Here is a 25,198-nt window from a genome sequence, read left to right on the forward strand (position 1 = left end):
GGCCAAGCCACAAGGGGTGGGAGCATGGCGGCTCACACAGCGCATGGGACTCGTGTACTGCCCTCCTCTTCCGGGGGTGAGGCTGGTGACGAAGTTCCGTTTCCCGGCAGCGGGACGCGCAGCGCCATGGCCGGCATCAAAGGTGCGTGTGGTGGGAGCTGCAGCCTGCGGGCGGGTGGGGGAGGCGGATGAGACACGGCCCGAGCGCAGTGCTGGCTCCTGTCCGGCTGTTGGTGGCTGATGGCAGCGCTCACCTGCTGTGTGTTTGTGTTTCCTTAGCTCTGATCAGCCTGTCCTTCGGCGGAGCGGTGGGTCTGATGTTCCTGATGCTGGGCTGCGCTCTTCCTCAGTACAAGTAACGTGTTTGCTTTGTGTAGCCTCGTGTTCCTCGGCACGGCTGGTTTGCAGGGTGGTTTGGCTCGTAATTAACGAGTGATTCATGTTGTGCGTGAGAGAGGCTTGTTTCTGTGCTGGGTAAAGCAGCATCTCACACAACTTCAGCTGCCGTCTGTCATGTCTACAAAAATACATATCAAATGGTTTGGAACTTTATGGCTTCTGAGTATTGGCAGAGAACAGTGCTCTGCTCCCATGTATGTACTCAAAGTCTACATGCAAAAATAAGCTGAAGACTTTGCAAAGGTCTCTGTGCAGTTCAGAAGTAAAGCTGGCAGGTTAAACTTGGCTCTTAAGCTCATTGTGTGAGATAGCATTAGATTTAAGCTTGCTTGGTGAACATCTTCTGAACGAGGTCTCTGTTGTTGCAGTTGAGGTCAGCTGAAGCAGTTCACAAGTTGGATTAATGTCATTTTATTCCAAAGTGAAGCAATTTCTTTGCCTGGGTTTGTGCCCATACATGTGGGAACTAGATGGGGAAAATACCTCGCGTTGATTTGGGAAGAGCAGGGAGTAAGTGAAGTTAACATTAACTTTCCTTCTTCTTTCTTTTGCAGCCAATACTGGCCGCTGTTTGTTCTGTTTTTTTACATCCTTTCCCCTATCCCATACTGCATAGCAAGAAGATTAGTAGATGACACAGACGCTACGAGTAACGCCTGCAAGGAGCTGGCTGTATTCCTCACAACAGGCATCGTTGTCTCGGCATTTGGACTGCCTATAGTGTTTGCCAGAGCAGAACTGGTGAGTAGTTTCAATCTCTGAAAGTATTCTTTGCTAAAAAGCCATTCTTTTTAAATATTAACTGGAGGTTAATGCTAAATCAAAAACTATGGAATACACACCTGTCAAGAACAGCCCAGTCAGTTTGAATGCCTTACACCTTTTGATTGCTCTCCTTGGAAAACATTCACCTCTGTTCTTTGTTATTGTTTCTTGTACCACCTGCTGGTATTTTGTCTATAATGCGACATAAAGATGCTATACTTTGTCTTGTCAGTGTTTGGCTCAGGGTGTATCTAACTAAATTCCACTTGTTCACAGATTTACTGGGGCGCGTGTGCACTTGTTCTTACGGGGAACACAGTCATCTTCGCTACGATCCTAGGATTTTTCTTGGTCTTTGGCAGCAATGATGACTTCAGCTGGCAGCAGTGGTGAAAGGAAGAGAGAGAACTATCATAGACATCTTGTCATTCAGTGGCCATCCATACAAATGAGAGAATGGGCAATAAAGAGAAGTAGTGTAGCAAGCCTCTCCAGTATTCTAGACACTCCTTTTTCACCTTATTTGTTCTGTGTACTACTGTTTTGCTGATGGGTTTTTAGGTTTTTATCAAGTAAAGAGATAGCTGATTTCATTTTTACCTTTGGTATGTTTTAGGTGCTTTCTTAGTTTGTCATTCTTGTTCCGTTCAGTGTTTATGTGAAGCTTTAAAGCTGAAACAAGAATGTTAAACTTGCTTTGAAACCATGTTTTAAAGTTGGGGTTTTTTTTTAGCATTAATACAGTGCTTTATTATTTTTTTTAATGTGGTGATTAAATTATACATAAACTGAACTGAGGTAAGCAATTGTACACCACCATTGTCACTTACAGATACACAGCTTGTTATAATTTTAGAAGAGGCAAGAGTGGGTAATGAACCAGTTACAAACTCTTTCTTCTGCCCGTACCTCAAACTGGGTGATGAATGTTGATAGCCTTCATTTAAGGAAGAGGCTGAGAAGCAGGTGGAGTTATTTGGGAAAGGCCCTAAATTTAAGCACCGCTGGCACTTTACCTGCTTCGATATCGGTTTTTGTGTGGATGTGACATTCAAATACTCTAAATGTGGTAATATTATGACATGCAAAACCAAATTGCGTTGTAGGGGGAGGGGAAAACTGATATATAAATTCCATTTTTTTAAAAGCAAATATCTTCTGAATTCTATTTATAACTGTTGTATTGTTTTGAGCATTTATGTCAACTCTTTACCATGAAGACGGTAAAATGTTCATTTATGGAACTACTGGTATGTGTTAATTTGAAGCGTATACAAAACTTTTCTCCTTTTTAATTTATTTTATACATACCATGAATGGAATAAAAACTTTTCAAATGTAAATTAAAACTTTATGTTAAAGTTGTTAAAGAATGATTTTCTTTTTTCTTCCCCCCCCCTCCACACACTTTCTTTTCCTTCACACAATGCAGTGCATGCATGACTTCTGGAAGTCACTGGCTGAGCTGACTTTACTGTCTGTTCATAAGTTCTAATGCGCTTTGAGTTAAAGATTTAATGTTATGTCTGTAATTGTAGACTTGTGTTCTGTACGATTACACGTGTGTCATCAAGTATTTAAGACATTTTTAGCATACCTCTCAACTGTCTGGATTTCTTTCATTAAGGAAGTTTGCCATTAGACATTCCATCTTGAGGTAGTGAATGAGTGCTAGTTAGCCAAGTTTGGCTTGATAAATTTGACCAAACCTACTGCTAAATTATATCTGGAAGTGCTTAGAAATCTACGGTGCACAAAAGCTGCTGATTGCTTTGGTGATACATAGCAGTGGAGCAGAACAAAAAGGCACAGGATAGCAAGCTTTGCTGTAATGTTTGTGCACAGATGTAAATAAAATACAAAGCTTTAATATATGAATACAAATGGTAATCATGACAACTTATTTGATAGGATTGTGAAACTCTTACCAGTATGTAAAGGCGGCACTGCTACTGTGTTAATATCATCCTCTGTATAAAATCAGAGCTCGATTTTATCTGTACCAGTGGAGGAATAAATAGGTGTCAAGTGCAGAAGCCAGTCAGCATTAGGAAGTATTTAAGCCATAAGCAAGTGCTTCACCAAACTGGATATGATTGTGGCATTCAAAGATGACGAAATACTGTGAAACCATTCATTTCCTGACCTTTTTTTGATGACGCTTCTGCATCTCTGATCCCCAAGCAATATATTCTTCAAAAGGATGTTCTAAACTAGTAGCTAAGTTGGCAGCCTGCCCTTCCAATGAAAGGCTTCAGATTGGTACAACTCTTGAGTTTACCATCTCCTGTTTTTTGGGTAGGAACTGTGTGATTGATCCCTGCTTCTCAAATGCAATGCAGCTCTGCATTTCCAGGCTGTAGAACCATCTGTGTCTTTGTTGGCTGTGCATTTTTCTTTCTCCTTTTTCTTAGCACATCGCAGCATGACCTTCTTTCACTTGCACACTGACTTCACACACAGCCCAGCTCTGTTTTATGAGCCAGCAGTTGAGAGGTGTGATCTTCCATTATAGTAGGCACTGAGACAGCATTGCCATCCTATACAGCTTTGAACATCAACAATTTTAAATAGCAGCCTGAATTCTATACATTTAATCCCCCCAGAAAATCCTCTCACAATAAAGAGTGCTTTGTTTCAAGTACTAACGGTGTACTTTCTTTCTTTAACATGGTAGTCCCTCCTGCTGAAGGAACAGCAGCAGGTGACTCGATCCTCAAGTGATTTTTGTTCCATTTCCCTTCAGCTAATGGTGCTGCCTTTCCTTGAAGGCTGCAATGTTGTCTTCTCGAGCCCCATTGCTACCCGCTGACAGCTGCCACTAGGGGAAAACGAACGCTGTGAGAGGCGGAGGGAGGGAGGAGCGCGGGCAGCCCTTGCCTACGAACCGGGACGTGGCGGTGCGGCCTTTCCGCTTCCGGGGCTGCTCCCTCCGCTCTCCTCCCGGCTTTGAGATGGCGGCGGCGGCTGCGGGCGGCCCCGGGGCGGCAGCGGCTCTATGGAGCGAGGTGAACCGCTGCGGACAGAACGGGGACTTCGCCCGAGCGCTCAAGTCCGTCAATAAGAGTGAGTGAGGCCGGCCCGCGTCGTGTGCTCGTTGGGGCGGGGGGCTCGGGGAGCAGAGGCCGACCCACACCTCAGCACAGCCTCCTGTCAGGCAGTTAGTTGTATAGAGCATAAGGTGTCCCCTGAGCCCCCTTGAGCCTTCTCCGGGCTGAAGAACCCCAGCTCCCTCATCTTCTCCCCATAAGGCTTCCAGACCCTTTCTTCCTGACTGTGCCTTACGTGGCACTGAGATTTTGGCACCGTTCTTTATCTGGAAGTGAAATGCCAATGAAAGGTTTGTTCAGGTGCAGCATAAGCAAGCCATGCCAGAACCCTCTTCAGCTGATACAACCATTAGATGTTTCTCTCCAGCTTAACAGTGCATGGCATTTTAAAGTCTTTAGTGTGTCTGCTAGAGTTAGATCCTTCTGTTAAAACTGTTTTCCTCTCCAGTTCTGCAGATCAACAAAGACGATGTGACTGCACTTCAGTGTAAAGTGGTATGTCTCATCCAGAATGGGAGCTTCAAGGAAGCCCTGAGTGTAATTAACAACCACACTAAAGTGCTGTCCAGGTGAGTTGTGTCTTAATGCAGTATCTATAAAACATTAAATAGCGAGTCCCTGATAAGTCCTACGGCTTCAGATGGAGGGAACAAATCAGTAACAAATCAAGTGCAGGAGATGCTCAGAGCCATTCAGAGCCATTGCAATTGGAGGGTGTTATTAAGATGCTGATTTACTCTGAGTGTGAGCAATGGTCTGCATCAACCTGTAATGCAATAACAGATGGAAAATACCATAGTAATCAGGATGGCAAAGCCTTTGGCTACAGCAAATGAGAACAAGCCCAAACACAGCAACTGCAGACATAGAAATAATAATAATAATAAAAAAAAAAGCCACTTACCTCTGGAAGGCCTCAGTTAGGCAGGGAGCCCCAGCAACAGACACCCTTACCTCCACTGCCAACCCTTAAATGAGGTCTGGGAAGGGGTGGATCCTGGCTCTACCTGTTCCAGTCACTCAGGTTCATTGCATGCACCTGAGCTCCCCCGGGTTGGTCCTGTCTTCCCACCAGGTGCTTAATCACTGGTTCAGGCCGTGATTCAGCATTTCTGCTACTCCAATCCCCCTGCCACATGGAGGGTCACTAACTTCCATAATTAATACTAGATCATGATGCCCAGGGCCCCATCCAACCTGGCCTTGAACACCTCCAGGCACAGGGCATCCACAGCTTCTCTGGGCAGCCTGTTCCAGCACCTCACCATTCTCTTAGTAAAGAACTTTGCCCTAATATCCAACCTGAATCTTCCCTCCTTCAACTTAAAACCATCTTCCCTTGTTCTGCCATTATCTACCCTTTCAAAGAGTTGACTCCCCTCATGTTTATAGGCTCCCTTTAGGGACAGGAAGGCTGCAGGGTGGTCACCCTGCAGCCTTTTTTTCTCCAGGCTGAACAAACCCAGCTCCCTCGGCCTGTCCTCGTAGGTGACGTGCTCTAGCCCTCTGATAATCTTTGAGGCCCTCCTCTGGACCCTGTCTTTCTTGTATTGGGGGGTCCCAGACTTGGATGCAGTACACACACTCATTCCTCATATGATCTAGCATGTCATCCAGGACAATCTGTTCCATGATCTTCCCAGACACAGAGGTGACACTCGCTGGCCTGTAGTTCCCCACCTGGGTCTTCCTTGCTCCCTTTCTTATAAATGGGAGTGATGTGACCCTTTTTCCAGTCACTGGGGACCTCATCTGAAAGCCATGAGTTTTCAAATATGATGGAGAGTGGCTTGGCAGCCATATCAGCCAGTTCCTTCAGAACCCTGGGATGCATGTCATCTGGCCCCATAGACTTGTACACAAGTTTATAGCAGTACCGCCTGTTTCTATGTCCTACAGGGAAGGTGATGGTTTTTTTGCTATTTTGAGGTTGTTTAAGATTTTTACAGTACTCAACAAATACATAATTCAGTAACCTGTGATCATGTGCTCACCTCTGGAGCTTTGGCGCTTTGGGAATCTAGTAGTCTGTGACTGATAACGGCTGCTTAAATAAGTATGTTCAGGTGGGCAAAAGGTGTTGCATGAATACTCCAGCCTGCTATTAATCTTTGTCTTATCCTTGCAGTGATGTTATTGCCTTTGAGAAGGCCTACTGTGAATACAGGCTGAATCGCATTGAAAATGCTCTCAAGACCATTCAGAGTGCCAGTCAGCAGACAGACAAACTGAAGGAGCTTTATGGACAAGTGGTAATAACAAACTTTTCTTCCTGTTTTGTATGCTGGATGCCTTGTCCCCCTGCGCTAATTTGGGACAAGTCTTCTCTTGGTTGCCTGAGACACTATTAATTTAACTTCTCATTAAACTAGAAGAAAGCTAAGAACAAAACAATTCAAATTGCTGCTTTTAAATAAACTATTTTAGGAATAAGAACTGTGAAGTCTCTATGGAGGTATCTGCTCTCATTGTTTGAGTCCTAGCAAATCTCATCTATACAGTTTGCGCTTAGAGGTAAATGCAAACATTAGTGATGTTCAGTCTGAAACATATGACGCTCTGCTGCTTCCAGTCTGTGAGGGGGGAGAAAGGAGGCAGGGAAATGCTGTTCTGATGGCTAATCCCTTCCTGTTCTCAGTTGTACAGGTTGGAGCGTTACGATGATTGTCTGGCTGCATATCGGGATCTCATCCGCAACTCCCAGGATGAGTACGAGGAAGAACGAAAAACCAACCTCTCTGCTGTTGTGGCAGCACAAAGCACATGGGAGGGAGTAACGCCAGTAAGTGAGTTGCTCACTTGTTGATTGCCTTATACTTTGTTGTGCAGCGCAAAAGAGAATCCTTTGCACTGTGACTTAAAATTTGCCAGTTGCATGACATTGTAAAATTGCCTCTAAAATATAGTTTTCTGTAGCAAATTTATTTTGCAGGGAATAGTCTGAATGCGTCTGAAAGCTGTAGCTTGTGTCTGTAGCCAGTATAGATCAGTTGGTGTTTATGTTTGCTCTTCATGCTAGGAAAACTTGGGCCTTCGAGAAGCTACCTACGAGCTGTGTTACAACAATGCATGTGCATTGATTGGACAAGGAAAGCTGAATGAAGCAATGAAGAAACTACAGAAAGCAGAAGGTAAAATCATGGTGAGGTGAGAAAAGCTTTGTGTGATGGAAGCAGTTACGTGCTCTTCCTAGGCATACTTAAAAACAGAGAGAAGGAAGTTTTAACTCTTGATTAATGTCAGACTTTTTTATAGGTGTCCAAATGGTTCTTGACAGAACTGGTGTTTATGTAGAAGCATTCTTGTGCTGCTCTTTCCCATAGCCACGCTGCATGTAACATCTCCTGGCTCTTTTCAGCTCTCTGATAGAGGTTGAATTCTTTTAAGCAGTTTTTCTCTTAAGTAGACTTAAGTGTCATCTTACAGAACAGATGAAACACCTCATTCTTAACTCTTGGTTTTGTGAGTGCATATATACATATTTGTGTGTAATACATATTTGTATTTATATATGTGGATATATGTATATAATTACAGAAATAAATGTGTGGTCTGAGTTAGCCATGATACCAGTGTAATACAAATGAGGTTTCCTTTATCTGTGAGGAGCATTTGTTTTCAGTAGGGTGAAACAAAGATTGTGGGGTGTGGGATTTTTTTGCTGTTTATTTTCCTTTTTAAACAGGAAAGCTGATACATAAAATGAGTTTTTCTGCTCTATTTGCTCTTACAGATAAATAGGTCAGTTCTGCCCTGATTTTGATGATAGAATAGCAGCACTCCCATATAGTTGTTCTATTGAGCATGTGCAATTCTTGGCATTAGTGAATCTATATGTTCTTATAACATTCCTTTGGAGTATAAAACAAGTAACGTTCTGATGTGGTACATGAGAAAGTTAAGAAGTGAATGATCTGTACTGAAAACAGGTGGAATTGCTTCCCTGCAAAGGGCTGCGTAATCTGAGTATTGTGGGCTCAAAGCACCTTAATTGACTTTGGTGGTAGTTAATACAAAGAGCTGTGTGAGCCTGATGGAATAGATCAGCGGGTAGGTTCAAAGAAATTTGTCCAGGAAAGAGAATGTGCATGTGACTCTGCTTTCAATAGGCAGCTGTGGGAGAGATGGTATCTCCTGTGTGTTTCTTCAGAATAATCTTGTCTTCTCCTTCATGATCACTGCCATCATCACCAAACCTGTAGACTCAGTTGCCTTTCATAATGATACAGAAGTTTAGGATTCAGCATCTGCAAAGGATACACAAAAACAGTTTATGCTTCTAGGCTTTTTTTTCCCTTAAGCCTTTTTAATTTCACTCTTCCCTTTGTTTTTCTTCTAGAGCTGTGTCGCCAGTCGCTCTCAGAAGACTCTGTAAGTTGTTGATATTGTTGTTTGCTATGCACCAACACGAATGAGGTTGAGGTCATGTTGTAAACAGCCAGATGACAGCCAAAGCCAATGTATAGTGTTACTCAGCAAGACTCGCCACTGCTGCTGGTACCAACTTGTGAGGCTGGGGCAGCAATTGTGGCTGTTGCAGAAGTGCAAGCCAGCAAGCTGTTCGCTGCTGTGCGCCCTGTGTTGTTGCCTGTACTGATACAGGCAGGATGGGTACAGTTTGAGATCTCCGTGTGTCCCATTTATGCTGTGTATGAACATGCTGAGTGTGTGATGGGAAACTTAGGTGACTTTTTGTCACTGTTACTGGTTCAAGCAGAGGGGCAGGTTCAGTGAACAAACTGAAAGTTCCTTCAAACTCTTATAGTAGCAAATGAAGCTTTCTTTATTTCCAGTTTAACCCAGATACAATTGTATTTGTACTGCGGCTTTACATATAGTGGCTGGTTTTCTTTGCCGCAAATGTGGCTCAAGAGAGCTCATAAACATTTGCCAGCAGAATTCTGAAGCCATGGGAGAAGTGTTGAGATTGCAGGTTGTTGTGTTTTTAAACAGATTATTTTTGCTTTGATTTTCTTTCAGGATGTGACTGAAGAAGACATTGAGGCTGAGCTGGCCATTATTCATGGTCAGATGGCATACATCATGCAACTGCAGGGTCGTACAGAGGATGCTCTACAACTCTACAATCAAATAATCAAGTTGAAGTAGGTGCTTTTCTCAAATAAGCACTTGCTCTTCTACCTGCAGCGAGACCTCTGTTCAATAATAGTGTGCTTTCTCCTTTCTTTATTTGCAGGCCAACAGATGTAGGACTGCTTGCCGTCATTGCAAATAATATCATCACAATTAACAAGGTATAGAATTACCTTGCTGCTTTCAGTGTGGTTCTTTTTTGTGGCTGCTCAGCCTGCTTGTCTGCTTCTCTGGAGAAGGGGGATAATCACTTTTTCCTAAACAGTAGTTAAATCACAGATTCAAAGCCATTTTCTTGTTCAAGGAATGTAGTGAAATCATCTAATCATGTGTGATTTTTCTCCAGGACCAAAATGTTTTTGACTCAAAGAAAAAGGTGAAGCTGACCAATGCAGAAGGTGTTGAGCATAAACTCTCCAAGAAACAGCTTCAGGCAATTGAATTCAACAAAGCTTTGCTGGCAATGTACACTAACCAGGTAGGAGAAATTGATCTGCAGTGGTTGGCTACAGACTTAGCACCATCCATGGTAATTTGACTAGGCAAAAATGGATATGCAGCCTATTGGCAGAAGGTATGACTACTTGGCATAGGCACATAAGTGGGGGAAAAAATATCCCTTAATAAATAGAGCAGCTTGTTATGTAGTGTCTTGAGTATTGCTGCAGCAAAGGCAATGCAGAGATGAGTAGGAGGAGAGAGGGTGAATGTGTGGGGTTCTTAGATCCATCTGAACTGCTAAAAAGAAGTTTTGTTTATGGCTCTTTGTATCCATTTTGGGGCATTCATTGCTAGCATTTCATCTTATTGGGAGGTTAATAACTGGAGGTTAGGCTAGTAATAGGTGCTTGCAGAGATTGAACAAAATGTATTTTGTACTCCCACCCCTCAGGCGGAGCAATGCCGCAAACTGTCAGCAAGCCTGCAGTCACAGAGCCCTGAGCATCTGCTTCCTGTGCTAATCCAGGCAGCCCAGCTGTGTCGTGAAAAGCAGCATACAAAGGCCATAGGGCTTCTGCAGGTAGGTTAAGACAAAGTGCTCCTTTTGTCTTGCTTCCTTTCAAGCTCAGCTCTGTGTGTTTTCTTCTGTGCTGTTTCCCTTTGTTTTGTCTTGTTTGAATTTCCAGGGATATCTGACTGTGCTTATAATAGTTTAGTTTAATGCTGGTGGAAAGCATTTGCACCTAAATAAAACATGCTTCTTTAAAAGGGAAAATATTCCCTTGCACCTCTGATATATGTAGAAGATTTCTTCTAGGGTAAGCAGTAGGTTCTGTTGCTCTGCTTGCAAGCAGTTTACAGCAGCCCTCTTGGGGAAGTAATGAGTTGTCTGGGATTGTAATCCAGGAGCACAGTGAACACTGGCACAGTTTGAGGCTCTTCTGCTGCATGCTGATGTCTGTCTATGCTGGAAAGATTTCCTTGGCTCTTGCCAGCTTTCTGTGACTGAGCATAAGATCTGGTTCACCAGAACAGCATCTTAATGCCCTTGCACATGTTGAGTTATTCTATCCTTTGATTCTCAGGACTTTGCAGAGCAGCACCCTGCCAATGCAGCTGAGATCAAGCTGACGATGGCCCAGCTAAAAATTGCTCAAGGTATTCAGTCTTCTCCTTTGGGAAAGTGTCAGCACATTATAATGGCATGAGTGTTGGAGGAAAACAGTCTTTAGGGGAATCTCTGCTGCAGTCACTGTTGTGATAGAGAGCAGAACAGAGATGCTTTCAATTGGGTATTCTAAATACCAGGCTATGGGAGGATAGAGCTTTTAGCTTAGTGCCTGAATGTTGAAGCTACACAGATCCCTGGCAGAGTTGTCCACAATTTTTGTCAATTGTAGAATGGCTTAGGTAGGAAGGGACCTTTAAGATCATCTACTTCCAACCTACTGCCTTGTATAGCGTTGCCATCCACTAATCAGGCTGTCCAGCACCCCTTCCAACCTGACCTTGAACAACTCCAGGGATGGAGCATTTATAACTTCTCTAGACAACCTCTTAAAGCCCCTCACCACTCTCTGAGTGAGACTTCTAATCTAGATCTACCCTCTTTTTAATTTTAAAGCCTTTAGTCTTTGTCCTATCACTATCAGACCTTGTAACAAGTTGGTCTCTTTCCTGTTTAGAAGTTCCCTTTAAGTACTGGAAAGCTGCAGTGAGGTGTCTCCTGAGCCTTCTCCAGGCTGAACAAGCCCAACTTCCTCAGCTTTTCTTATGAGAAATGCTTCAGCCTTCGGATCATCTTTGTGGTCCTCTGAATCCATTCCAACAGCTCCATGTCCTTCTTGTACTGGGGGCCCCAGGCCTGAATGCAGCACTGTGAGTGGGGCTGCACGAGGGCAAATTGGAGGGGCATAATCACCTCCTTCGCTCTGCTGGGAACTCCTCTTTTGATGCAGCCCAGGATACTGTTGGCCTTATAGGCTGCAAGCACACACTGCTGGCTCATATCAAGCCAGGACTGACAGGATTTAATGTGTTTTGGGTCAGGAGGCATCTTGCAAGCAGTGTGGGGCTTCCTGATTTTACCATTCTTGTACGTGACTAGACAGCAGAGAGTTACTTCTGGATGAAAAGAAGCTGCTTGCAAGAAGCTGCTTCTGAACCCTTTCAGATTCTAGCAAGAGCAAGAATTGAATCCCTTATGTGGAGAATTTTGTCCTTCATTCCTGGAAATGAGGAAAATGTTTTTGAGAAGGGGATTGTTATGTCCCTGTTTTTTATCTTTGGAAGTAGTGGAAGCTCATAGACTTGTCCCTTGCACTGTCCAGCAGGCAGGGTGAACTGTGACCATGGCACTAAAAGCACGTTCTTCTCTTTCTAAAAAGGCAGTGTAACCAAGGCCTGTATGATTCTGAGGAGCATAGAAGAACTGCAGCACAAGCCTGGTATGGTAAGCAAAACTCCTTGCCCTGAGTCAACTCTGGTTGTGTTTAGGGTATGGAAAAATGGGTGGTTTCTGTACCTCATCACCTTGGTGCTCATGTTTTATTTACATGGCTCTTTGGGTAGAGATGGGGAGGAGAAAAAGGGTTTCTAGTGAAACTGTGTCTGATGGCAAGCTAATTAGGTGCTGAGACAAGGAGGTGCTCTCTGTGAATGAAGTCCTAAGCTCGTACTGCAGGAGAAGGATTGGTGGGGATGTTTCTTTGGAAGAAACCAGGCAGGAAAGTCATGCCTGGGTATCCTGCCTATGACAATAACTCCTTTCTGGGAATAGAGCAGAAAGCTCACATTGACCATTTTAGGAAATTCATTAAGTTAACTGCAGGCTCTCTGGTTATAGGCCACGTATGTGAGGATCTGCTTTAAGCTGCTCTTGAACATTTGCAGGTGTCTGCATTGGTGACGATGTACAGTCATGAGGAAGACATTGACAGTGCAATTGAGGTCTTCACACAGGCTATCCAGTGGTATCAGCAATTCCAGGCAAGTCAATACAGAGGAGGTAACGCAGTCATTTCTAGCTAGCATTGTGTCTGGCTCCCACCAGTTTTATGGTTCCACACAACACCGTGTGGTATGGAATGTCCCCAGCAGTTGGGCTTTCTCCCTTATTAGAAAGCACTGTGGAGTGAGCATTAAGCTGCTTTGTCCCATGCAGTCCTGCCTCACCAGTGCAAAGCTGGTCTGTTGCTGTATGATAGGGTGCTAACTCTGTCCTCTTTAGCCAGGTGTCTGCAGTATTAAGGCCAATTAGAGCTGGGCTGTATGCTGTGAAAGCAAAGAACTAATTACAGCTACTCTACCTTTCAGCCAGAGTCTCCTGTCCATTTGTCACTGATAAGGGAAGCTGCCAACTTCAAATTAAAGCATGGCAGGAAGAAGGAAGCAATCAGCGACTTGGAAGAGCTCTGGAAGTGAGTTGGGTAGTTGCTGAAAAGGGATTCTCTGCTCGCAGACCTCTGCAAGCCTTCTGGTACCAGGTGGTGTCTGACAGTGTTGGTTTGCAGTCAGCCCTCCTTTAGAGTTCTCTTCTGCAGGTTTTGCCATACAAAGCTATATTTCTGAAGGGGATAAGTCATTTGATCTGTAGGCGACATTCACTTGAAAACCTAATTCACTTACCCTGCAGGCCTCTTGTGTGCAGTAAAGGTTACTTTAATGACTGGGACATGTTTTCTAGTCTGCATAAGCCATGGATATTTACCTGGTGGGATTTGAGGAGAGTGAACTGTCAGTTAAACAGCCTTTGCATCTGTAACTTGTGAGAATTTTGTTCTTCATTGCTTACTTAATGATACTGTGATGACATCTGCACCTCTCCCTGTCTGCATCAGTGATGTTTGGAGATGTGCTCTGGCAGAGAGCGCAGACTGACATGCCTGTCCCTACAGACAGCAGATGTGGTGCAGTAGCATGCAGTGTATGGTTTGCCAAGCTCTGGAATGAGCGTGTGACTTGGTTCTTCTGCTTTTTGTTCTCCAAAGGCAAAACCCAAAGGATGTGCACACTTTGGCACAACTCATCTCTGCCTACTCCCTTGTGGACCCTGAAAAAGCGAAAGTGTATCCTTTTGACACTGGTATCTTGGGCACTGTTTCCTTGGATTTTACTTTTATGGGAAATTCAGACCCGTTGTTGTATGAAGAAGGACAAAGAACATTTCCAGTTGCATATCCAGGTCAAGTTTTTTGGAGCTTCTTTATTTCCTAGCAGGTTTGATTAATATGAGCTTCCAGGACCCTTTTATCTTTGACCTCTTCCTCTCTGAGATTTGGTAACTTAAGACTAAAGGAAACCAGGAAAAGGAGTTTCTCCATCTTATCTGTTGCAGTTTAGACGTGTGGTAGTAATGCAGGGCTGTGTCCAACAAAATATGGCTAAATTCTCACTGATTCAAAGTCTCAGGCTTTCTGTACAGCTTTAGTCACCTGGAACAGCTTTCAAAGTAAGTTGTTAGTTTTGTCCACCATCTCAAAAAATAGAAAGAAAAAAAAGAGCCAGAGGGCAGTGAGACAGCAGCTTATCCCAACTAGTGCAGGAAACTGTTGAGGGAGCTGGGACTAGCTCCGTAGGTCTGTCTGGTATCTGTATTGCCATCATTCAAGCTGAAGTTGCCCATTGGTACCTGAACAAAGTTGGGTGTTTGTCTTACTTGGTTGCTCCTTGCCAGCTGCATGTTAGTCTTCCTGGTTTGCATTCCTGAACTCTTCCTTTGCAGTCTTAGCAAACATTTGCCTTCCTCGGACACCATGTCACTGAAAGTAGATGTTGATGCGCTAGAGAACTCCCATGGAGCAACCTATGTTCGGAAGAAAGCTGGGAAACTCACTGGAGACAACCAACAGAAAGAGCAAGGGTACAGTCTGCTGCTTTGGCTCTGGCATAGTCATTTTGTGGGAAGGCAGAAGAACCACACCTGTTGTGATGAGAGTATTACTATAGCAGAGAGGCTGGTGTGTAACTGCAAGGAGCTTCAGGTAGCAGCAGACTAAGCCTTAAGAAAGATGGGAATGGTTTGGCTTTTTCTAGAGATAGAATTTGTTTGACTTGTCTGCTGTGTCACAGTGACTGTTTCCTGCTTTGCTTTTCAGACAAGGGGAGGTGAAGAAGAAGAAGAAAAAGAAGAAAGGTAAGTTGTGTTTCCCAGCTTTTGACAGATCCAGGGAGCTAGCCAGATCAGTTTCTTCTGATAGCCAGCCTTGAGCTCCCTGACAGCTGAGTCTGGGTCTCACTTAACTCAGGTCTTCATGACTGCACCTTTAGTAGGGGGCATTTCTCCACAGAAGTGAGAAGAGCACCTTGCTAGGTGATCCACAATGAAATGTGTTATGTGTTGCTGGGCTCTGTGTGTACTTTCTCTTGATGCTCCTCTAATGTGTTGACTCAGATTTCATTGCCTGGCACTAACTGTTCTGTAGGAAAACTGCCCAAGAACTATGATCCCAAGGTAACTCCTGATCCTGAACGGTGGCTTCCAATGAGAGAACGTTCGTACTATCGTGGACGGAAGAAGGGCAAGAAGAAGGACCAGGTTGGCAAGGGAACTCAGGGTTCAACCACAGCTGGTTCCTCTGAACTGTAAGTACCCATTGCTGGACTTGGCTTGGGAAATGATTCCTGGGTGGCTAGGAGGGTTGTGCTTTCTGATGTCTGTCACCTCGCCAGCTCTGGGCAGCACAGTGGAAACTGTATGTTGTTACTCAAACCTTCTACCAGCTGCTCTTCCAGAAGATCTCTGTAGTTAACTGAAAACAAAACTGATTTAATAGGCATGCTTGAAGGTACTAAGGTGCAAATAAAACGGAGAACGAAGTACTTTTATAATAGCAACACAGGGAACTGCAAGTTCTGTATGATGGTTTCTCATTTATACAGCTGTCTTTCAAAACTAAGGCATTAAAAGCCTTTTGTGGTGCTGTTGGTTTGAGCAGTGTTTGCCAGGAGAGCTAGCATAGAGATGCCTATATGCTTAATAGGGGAAGGAGGATGTTGGCCTTAAACCCCCAATAACTGAGGGGACTGAAAGGGTTCTCTTGCATTGCTTGAGCTTTATCTGACTATTCAAAAGCTGAAAGCTTTGCTTTCATTGTTAGGGACTTCTACTGTTGAATGAGCCTCTGTTAGAAGGTGGTTCCTTGTCCTTTGAGACAAGTTTCCCATCATAGATTGGCCCTCCTTCTATCTACATTGAAGTTCATCTGAGATGAGCAATGTCTCCTTGCGTAATTGCTCTCACATCCATAGGGCTTTCTATTGTTATTTTATAGGGCAGCTACTGTTTTTTGCTGTTTAACTTCTAAGCTGCTGCTTATGGTACCAAAACTTGCAGATGGCTGTGAACTCATGTGGTTTCTTCTTGTCTTCTCTGTAGGGATGCCAGTAGGACGGCCAGCAGCCCACCTACCTCCCCTCGGCCCGGCAGTGCTGCAGCTGTATCGGCTGCAAGTAATGTCATCCCTCCCAGGCACCAAAAACCTGCTGGTGCCCCAGCCACCAAGAAGAAACAGCAACAGAAGAAGAAGAAAGGGGGGAAAGGAGGGTGGTAAAAAGCAGAATGTATAATTTGCACGCATCAGTAGGTGATGTCGGCTGCATAATAAAGGTCAAAAGCAAGTGGTGGTGAAAGACTCTTCACATCCAAATCTTTGTTGGTGCTTTGGGGGGAAGAGGGATGGTATAGGCACCACATTACTCATCATGTTGTCTTCCTCACGCTGGTACCTACTGTGGCTTGTCTTCCTCCAAAACAGTGTTAGCATGTAGTATAAACCAGACTAAGGAACTTACTGAGTGTGTTTAGGGAGCTTCTGCATCTCCTGCTCTCCAGCAGGATGTTATGCAGGGGCAGCTGAGGTGCTGTCACGAGGGAGCCAGGCTGGGTAAAAGGGACAACTGCGCTACTTGATTATCCCTTGTACCTCCGTGGAACTGCATTCTTAACTGTAAATAAACACAAGAGCTTGTAGCGTGTTTCTGAAATGAGATCTGTGCCATATGTGCAGTGCCAGGAGCTGCCTGCTTCCCAGCTTCTGATCCAAATGCTGCTTTATCTGTAGAAATGACTTGCTGGGCCAGCATACTGGATTTGTGAAGATGGCTGGTTGGGTTTAATGTGTAGCCAGATTCCCCCATGAGGGACTGTGACAGCGTTCTCTGTGGGCTGATTTTCATGTTTCTTTTAGGACTGCAACCTCGCTTCCTCTGCTGAGTCACACCTCTCCCCAGCAGCCCTGCTGAATAGTGTCTGCAGCTTGGATGAGGTGTTGCTTATGGCAGGGGACAGGGCTTTGGGCTGTAGCAGAGTTTCATAGAGCTTTTAGGTAAAGGAGCTATAGGCAGGGACACCTCCCTGTAGACCAGGTTGCTCACAGCCCCATCCAGCCTGGCCTGGAACGCTTCCAGGGAGGGGGGCATCCACAGTCTCACTTGGCAACTTAGAAGCAGCTGCAGTGTTTTTCATAGCTGTCTTTTTAAACTTATCAGTGGGATTAAGAAAACAAGAGGAGAACACTGTAGAAACCGAGAAGAGGAAAGGAAGGAATGATAAGCGTACAGCCTGCAGCTGGATGAGGCCAGACTCACCGTTGTGTACCTCCATGTCCACAGCATTGCTAATTGAGGACGGGACGCTGCCGAGGCCTCGTCGCTGCAGGCACGTCCGTGTGCCTGTCTGTAGGGGGAGCCGCTCGGCCGACTGCGGGACGCCGCCTCTCCCCGGGCCGGGCAGGGCAGGGCAGGGCCGGGCTGGGCGCGGGGCGGCCATGGGCAGCCGGCTGCGACCCGCGGTGCTGTGCGGAGCCGTGCTGGCCGCGGCGGGCGGAACTGCTGTGGCGGCCTGGGCATGGGCCTACGTGCGGGGCCGGGGCCGCCGCCCTCCTCCCATCGCCGCCGCCGCCGCCGCCGCCGAGCAGGTATGGGGCGGGCGGGCGCGGTGAGGTCTGGGGGTGGGTAGGCCGTGTCCGGCTGACCGGGTGTGCTTCCATCCCTTTGGCAGGTGAAGGGAACCAGCAGGCAGATCCTGGTGCTGGGCCTGGACGGGGCGGGGAAGAGCAGCGTGCTCCACTCGCTGGCCACCAACCAGGTGAAGCGCAGCGTGGCTCCCACCGAGGGCTTCAACGCCGTCTGCATCAACAGCGGGGAGAGCCAGATGGAGTTCCTGGAGAGTGAGTGAGCTGCGTCCCAGGGATCAGCCCCCTACTGTAAAACCTTTGTGTCTCCTGCTCTGATAACACGGAGCTGGGGTTGTTTTCTTCTTGGAGATTCTGATGCCCTGCCCTGGTGATATAAGAAGATTATGGCCTGGGGCTAATGGGAGGTCTGTGCTGTCTGAGCCTGCCCTGATAGAGCTCTGCTCTCAGACAGTGCTGCCAAATGCAATGGCAGCGAACCCTGTCCAAAGCAGAGGTGTCCCTGTGCAGCCAGTTTCTTGTATAGCTTCTCATTGGTGCTCAAGCCTGATGTGAGCAAGCACAGAAAAGAAATAGCGAGGGGAAAGAAGGCAGGAAGGAAAGCTTTGCATGCCTTTTGTTCCAGAGCTTCAGTAGGTGGTGGTAGGGGAAAATTGGGGCTCTGGAGTCCATCAGCCCCTGGTACCGAAGGCTGGCATCCTTGCTAGATTGCTGTGGAGGCCACGTGCTTCCCTTCCTGATGCTTTTCATACCAGCACTTGGCTGGCTCACTTGGCTCCTAGCCCAGGTACACCTCGGTACTGACGTCAGCAGGAGTTCTGCTGTACCCAGGCACATGGATAAGTATTTAGGAGGGGAAGATGAAGCCTCTAAGGCAGAGTGTAATCCCCAGTCCTACTACTGTAGGAGTCTGCAAAGCATTTTAGGGAAACAATCTCTTCAGATACGCTTCTGTTCTGTGCCCCTCTCCTTGTACATATCAGACAGACACCAGTATTTCCCAGTATCATTGCTGGGAATGAGGCGCTCTGTAGTAGCTAAGCCTGAAAAACCCCACAGTATTTCTGCATCTGCTTAGGAATTGCTCGGGCCAAGTACAACACACACCTCAGCAGAACGTGTTGTTTCTGAGTCATCCTTCCCTCTCTGGTCCAGGTTGGTAGTGACTGAGATGTGATGGCTGCAATCTGACCCATGGGAGTTGAAATGTCTCAGGCCAGTTTCAGCCAGGTAAATCTGCATGGTGCTCTTATCTGGTTACTTAGTCTGTACCATTGCCTGTAGCTGGGGTTAGCAGCCTACGCTGTGATTATGTGGCATGCTATGATCAGCAGACAGCTGGCCTGGATAGGCAGAATATTGTTCCTTTTCTTTGTACTATTATATAGATATGTAGGTTGAATCTTGCCTCTGCAAGGGGTAGGAGTGCCTGGCTTTTTCTGTATTGCTACTGGTTTAGGAAAGAGAAATGTTAACTGTAAGTTGCTGACCCCTGGTTTATGCTATGCATGAATACGCTGAGCAAAAGAAATACTGGGGAGCCTATAGAATATCACAGTACTATACAGTACAGAGGCATCAGCCCCAAGAATAATATGTCAGCCATGGCCCTTTGTATAATACTTCAGTAGTCTGTTACATTTGGAGACAAGTCATCCATGACCCTTGAGCATGTTGTCCTGCAGAGGACCTCTCTTTTTCCCCCTAACCTTTTCCTGGAAGGAATAGAACAGATCTAGAGTGCTGAAAATATGCCTGAAGTGCTTAATAATACTGTACGCTATTCTTGCCTCAGTTAAAACTCAACAAGCCACCAGATTGTCCTCAGATGGTAACCGCAGTCTTAGACATGTGGCTTCATATGGTTATAAGCCCTTGTTTTGAATGTGAAGGGCTTAGCCAGCAGAGTAGAAGAGAGCCCTTTCCACTCTAGGATTAAATTTCTCTCCTGGAAATTGCAGGCCACCTTTGTTTTGTGATCAGCATGTGGAGACAGATTACATGGGGACATTCTCACGTGGTCCTTATGGACAGTGTTCTTGTTTCTTCTCTCCCTTCTAGCTTGAAAGCAAGAACCTACAAGGCAGAAAGCAACCATAAAAACAAAACTCCAAAACTTATAATGAAAAGATTTTTTCATAGCATACTCATAAGCCCGTATGGGATTTGGATGGAGAGAATAAAGCTATTTCCAGTCTTACATACAGTAGGCCCAGTATCTTGGGTTTTCACCCCCAGGCTTACTGCCTCCACTTAGGGCTGTGGTGCTATTTGGGTTACCCGGTGAATCTTGTGCTGCTGTTTACTCTTCCAGTTGGGGGCAGTGAATCTCTGCGTACGTACTGGAAGATGTACCTGCCCAAAGTGCTGTTGCTCATCTATGTTGTGGATTCAGCTGATCGTGCCCGACTGCCTGTGGCAAAAGAACTACTTCATCAACTGATCCAGAACAACTCCACCCTGCCAGTGGTGGTTCTGGCCAACAAACAGGTAGGGGTTCCCTGTGCCTAGATGAACTTAGGCCGGCTGCAGCTCTGAAAACAGTAACAAAGCTCTTCAAAGAAGGCCACATGAATGGGGTGTGGGGCTTCTGAGGGCACCTGTTGACCACAAAGTGAAGTAATTAGAGGTTGAGCTTTAGATCTGCAAGATGCAGATCTTACTGAAATAAGGAGTTAGCTTTGCTTCCTTTTATTTCTTTGGGAAAAAGTTAAGGATAAGCCTTTTGCTTCCGAAGCATTTTAGGGCATGGGAACTTGACCTCATAAAAGTACATAAGAATGATGCCCCCAGAGATGTTGAGACCCTTTCCCTCCCTGTTACAACTAACAGGCTTGTTTTGATTGACTTGTTTTGGTATTAGGACCTCGAAGGTGCATTCTGCATCACAGATATCTATGATGCTCTGGCACTGTCTGATACTGGGGACAAGAGGAAGATGTTCTTGCTTGGTACCCACGTGGCAGAGGATGGCTCAGAGATCTCCTCCAGCATGAAGGATGCCAAGGAGCTGATTGCACAGCTGGTTTTGGAAATGCAGTGAAAGCTCTTTTCCTACAACACAGTATCTGCAGCTATGGAAGACGGGATGCTCATCTGTTGCACATTGCTACAGCTTGATGTAGTTTTCTACATGGTAACAGAAGCATAAAGATATATTTCCCTTTTGTTTGTGTAGTTCCTCTGCAAGTCATGTGTAGGTGGTAGGAAAATCTGTTTTTATAGCATTTTGAAAATACCTCTGGAAAATAATATATTTGTAGCATATTTATAGGGGAGAACAAAACACTCAGGCAACAGAGTTAAGGGTATTTATAGCTTAGGCTAAGATGGCGTCTTGCTAGGTTGGAGTCAACTATTGATTTTAATGAAACAAATTTGTATTCGGTGAGTAAACTGTCCTGATGTCTCAGGTTTAAACACTTATAGGTAACAGGTTTTACAGAACCCTGTTGGCAGTATTGTTCTGTTAGAAATGAGACCCTACTTCTGAAGAGCGTCAGGTGTTAAAGTTTTAGGTGAGAGGTAACTTGGTAATTCCTGGAAATAGGGCAGGTTGCAACTTCTTTAACAGATAAGAACAAGAAAACAAAGGCAGCAAGACATGAAGGATTTCTTTGGATTCGGGGAACACTAGAACAGTATGATTTAAAGTAGTGACTAAAAGCCATTAAGGTGGCACCAGTGTGTGGGGCTCATCAGTCTAAAGTGTCTTATTGTGGTTTAGTCCAGATCACGCTACAGCAAGAAGTCTTAGGGGTGAAACATTTCTCTTTTATTTTTAAGTTATTTCTGTCAGCATAGCAGACGAGGAAGATGAGTTGCAGAGGTGCATTACTTTCCTAGTATTGTCCCTGTAACTATACTCTGGTCATGTGATTGAGTTCAAAGAGTGCTGCAAAAAACTTTTTGTAATTAAATTTATTATACAAGGGTTTTGTAGTTTTTGTCTTTTGGAACTGATGCATAAAGCAGAACATTTTACTCTAACCACTCACTGGTCTCAGTTTCATTTATCCCAACAAGGAAGGACACAGCTGGCCCTTCTGGGTCAGTGAAACAGCATTTAAAGGGAACGGGTACTTGGATTGGGCCACTGGGAGCTGTGGGTTGGTAGTGGTGTTGATCATCCAGAACAGAGCCTGTGCTCCATCCAGCAGCCTGAGAGCTGCTGGCACCCTGCAGTCAGGAGCAGTTGCCACAGCGTGTGCAAGTGCATTGCTATGCAGCTGCTCTGGGAAGGGACCAAGGATACCAACCCAAGGAAAACAACACAAAGAGCTGTCAAGAGATTGTATCTTAAGGAGATACATAAACTTCACAGCCTTGTTATTTCACACTGAAGGGCAGGCAGCCCAGGTTGCAGATGTTACCAAGTATTTTAATTCACTTTGTCTGGTCTTTGCCGTTTCTTGCCACTTGTCTACACATTCACATGTCAGGTAGAAACCCAGCTCCCACTTTGCGGCTGGGTGTCCAGCCTGTGTCCTAGGCCTCTCGGGTATTGCTTACTTGGGATTTACACTGGATCAGCAAAACACACAGTGGAAACAATGCCTGATTTTGCCTTTCCCCCCACTCCTCATTACAAACAGTGCCTGCCTTTCCTTTCAAGAGGGAAGTTGTGTACTGAAACTGTAAGAGACAAGTTGTGTCAGCTGAATGTTCAGAAGTACAGAGATTAGGAGAAGGAGATTACACATAAGGAAAAACTTTATCTCAGAGAGCAGTCAGGTGTTTGAACCTGGAGTCACCATCCCTGGCAGTGTTCAAGAGGCATCTGGACAAGGAGCTACGAGATATAGTTTAGTGGCTTGTGTTAGAAATGGTTAAGGTTGGACTAGATGATCTAGTTGGTCCTTTCCAACCTTGTGATTCAATGATTCCATGTGGGACCTAACAGAGTACACCCTTAAGTGCTGAAGGAGTTAGATGGACCTCTTAAAGCAGTTTACCAAGCTGCATTATACTGACCCACAAGAAGGGCACAAAAGAAGACCCAGGAAACTACAGACCTGTTAGTCTAACCTCAGTACCTGGAAAAGTTATGGAGAAGATTGTCCTCAGTGCTATTAAGAGGCAATTAAAAAACAAAGGCATTATCAGCCATAGTCAACACAGGTTCATCAAAGCAAAGTCCTGCCTCAGCAATCTGATCTATCATATGGTCACCCAATTGGTGGGTGAAAGAAAGGCGTTGCACATAATCTTTCCGGATTTCTGATAAGACCTATAATACTGTCACTCACAACATCCTCCTGAACAAATTATTCACCTATCAGATAAGACCACAATAATCCAGGTGATAAGCTGGATGAATAGCAGAGCTCGAAGGGCTGTAGTGGATGGGTCTACAACAGGTTGTGAGCTGATTGCTAGCAGTATTCCCCCAAGGCTCCATTCTAGAGCCACTTGTGTTCTCCACAAATTCAATAAAGGAAAATATTGAGCATGTTGCACCTGGGCCAGAACAATACCAGACACAAGTACAAATCAGAAATTAGTGGTGAGATAGTAGCTTAGCCAGAAGGTACCTGGGGGTGCTGTTGACTGTGAGCCAGTAACATCTCCTGATAGCCAAGAGGGCAATCTATATTGTAGGGTGCTGTAAAGCAATGGAAAGCACAGCAATAACAGTAGAATAGCAAAAAGTCCTAGACTACAGCAATTGAAGATTTCCTCAAAAGCAACAGGTGTAGAAACAAAGTAAAGGATCTGCTTACCTTCAGAAGGACTCAGGTAGGGATCTCCAGCAAGAAACCCTTGCCTGGGCTGCATACCCTTAAATGAGGTCTGGGAAGGGGTGGATCCTGGCTCCTCCTCTTCCAGTCACTCAGGTGCATTGCATTGCCACATTACCACTGGGTTGGCCCTGCCAGCTTTACTGCTCTTCACAGCTTTACAAGAGATTGAACTCAAAAGAGGCAACAGAAGGGGGGTATTTCTGTGTCTGCCTGCAGCAAGGCCTCCTTTTCCCTCCTGGAAAGCATAAGCAGGATCAAATGGCAAAGGTTTTCCTGGGGTTCTCTTCTTGTCTATGGTATTGCTTAACTCCTTCAGGTTGTAGAACTGTTGAAGATGCATCGTGTATGGGGATGTTTGCCTGTTCATAGCTCTTGCCATCATTAAAAACAAAACAAAAAAGACACCAACAAAAAAAACTCATCTTCCTAGAACTGGAGAAAGCTTTATGATCATTACATGAGTTGAGGGACCTGACTGATATATGTGTAACTCCTCCCTTAGATGGATCTTAAGGCAGCCTTTGGAAAGCTGTGTCCAAGCAGAGCTGAGGGGTGGCACTTGATGTTAGATTTGGATGTGGCTGTGCTCACTGTGAGTACAAGCTGGTGAGCCTGCTGCAAGGAGAATGCTAGCTCTGTAATGCAGCAAGTCTGGAGGTGGACTTTGTACAGTTATCCTTTACCTCCTTGCACCTTTGCAAGGAAAAGCTGTTGGAAAGCCAATTGGCAGAAACTGCTGAAACTGTTGTTTGGCTCCTGAGAAAAGTACTGCTTCCCTGAGCATGTCTTGTCTTGAGTAGTTGTTGTAGCCAGCATCCTGCAAGCAGTTCCCATCAAGGTGACAGGCAGCTGTGCTTGCAGCGTTGCCAGCAGCAGGTAGGTGTGACAGGGAGATAAGTCAGCAGGCATCTCTCAGGGGGTCTGCAGTGAGATGCCATAGCAGCAGCTTGCCGACACAAAGGTCTTTGTGGTGCTGAGCTGTCATCTAACAAGCATTTGCTGGGGCTATGTGCCCTGAGAGTTTGCAGCCAGGTGATATTAAGCAGTGAAGCAGTGCCCCATCTGCTGTGTTTTTTGCATGGTGGGGACTGCCACAGCTGCCCACATCATATGATTGTTCCAGGCCTGCAACACTTATCATCAGGAACAAATAGTGATAAGTGTGTTAGATGAATTGTTTTGTTCTGGTGAATATTCAGTATAAACATTTTCATTGCTGCATAATACGTGGTCCTGGGGTACAAACTGTGTATATTCTTGTGTTTCTATAGAATCTAAGACATCTGTGCTCAATGGGCTGAAATAAAATTGCAGTTTGTAAGCCCTTTAAGGAATATGTCTTCACCTGTGCTCCTAAAGCCCTGTGGGAACAGCTGTGTCCCCATGGTACCTTTCAGTAAACTATGAAAGTGTTGATAACAGGTGTTTCTGTTTGTCTGGGCAGCCTAGGCTGGCTAATCATCCATCTCCTACCTGTTAAGGTTGCCTAGCAAGTTATGAAACAGAAACATGCTTTCCCCCTCTCCCTGTCCTGTCCCGAAAGAACCATGCAGTGAGAGCAGGTTTGCAAATTCACATATCTGTGATCAGAGAGAGCACAGAAATCTGTGGGCTGTTGAGTTCATTGGATTAAACTGGTGAAAAGATACTTGGAAAGAAAGAGAACCCTTAAACATACCAGAGTGAATGGATGTCACCGTGCTCCAAAAGTCTCCACAGACCCACCATCCTGCTGTGCTGTTAGAACTGCCCTGGTACCCTCTCCCACCAAGGAAGAGTTCACACCATCGCT

General features: G+C 45.3%; 3 protein-coding genes and 1 long non-coding RNA gene across 4 annotated transcripts; 3 read left to right on the forward strand and 1 right to left on the reverse strand.

Moving 5' to 3' along the window:
* The first annotated feature begins 2 nt into the window (after nucleotides 1–2).
* Nucleotides 3–2,525, forward strand: LEPROTL1 (leptin receptor overlapping transcript like 1). Its single transcript, XM_015861700.2, has 4 exons — nucleotides 3–142; nucleotides 280–355; nucleotides 954–1,140; nucleotides 1,441–2,525. Exons 1-4 carry the CDS (start codon nucleotides 25–27, stop codon nucleotides 1,555–1,557), a joined length of 498 nt encoding a protein of 165 aa, XP_015717186.2. The 5' UTR covers nucleotides 3–24; the 3' UTR covers nucleotides 1,558–2,525.
* LOC116653326 lies at nucleotides 1,919–5,215 on the reverse strand. The gene is made up of 2 exons (XR_004306907.1): nucleotides 5,119–5,215; nucleotides 1,919–4,980 (listed from the first exon to the last, which is right to left on the reverse strand). It is a non-coding gene; the product is annotated as an uncharacterized LOC116653326 (long non-coding RNA).
* SRP72 (signal recognition particle 72) lies at nucleotides 4,071–16,388 on the forward strand. The gene is made up of 19 exons (XM_015861696.2): nucleotides 4,071–4,230; nucleotides 4,663–4,783; nucleotides 6,343–6,466; nucleotides 6,853–6,996; nucleotides 7,234–7,345; nucleotides 8,554–8,585; nucleotides 9,195–9,319; nucleotides 9,412–9,469; nucleotides 9,655–9,786; nucleotides 10,201–10,329; nucleotides 10,835–10,907; nucleotides 12,137–12,201; nucleotides 12,642–12,737; nucleotides 13,065–13,168; nucleotides 13,739–13,816; nucleotides 14,473–14,610; nucleotides 14,846–14,883; nucleotides 15,173–15,332; nucleotides 16,126–16,388. Exons 1-19 carry the CDS (start codon nucleotides 4,119–4,121, stop codon nucleotides 16,298–16,300), a joined length of 2,016 nt encoding a protein of 671 aa, XP_015717182.1. The 5' UTR covers nucleotides 4,071–4,118; the 3' UTR covers nucleotides 16,301–16,388.
* Nucleotides 16,389–17,195: 807 nt separating this feature from the next.
* ARL9 (ADP ribosylation factor like GTPase 9) lies at nucleotides 17,196–21,655 on the forward strand. The gene is made up of 4 exons (XM_015861699.2): nucleotides 17,196–17,665; nucleotides 17,749–17,917; nucleotides 19,977–20,152; nucleotides 20,526–21,655. The coding sequence occupies exons 1-4, from the start codon at nucleotides 17,321–17,323 to the stop codon at nucleotides 20,703–20,705; spliced, it is 870 nt and encodes a 289-aa protein (XP_015717185.2). The 5' UTR covers nucleotides 17,196–17,320; the 3' UTR covers nucleotides 20,706–21,655.
* Nucleotides 21,656–25,198: the final 3,543 nt, after the last annotated feature.

The sequence above is a fragment of the Coturnix japonica genome, chromosome 4 (genome assembly GCF_001577835.2).
Source record: "Coturnix japonica isolate 7356 chromosome 4, Coturnix japonica 2.1, whole genome shotgun sequence".
NCBI lineage: Eukaryota > Metazoa > Chordata > Aves > Galliformes > Phasianidae > Coturnix > Coturnix japonica.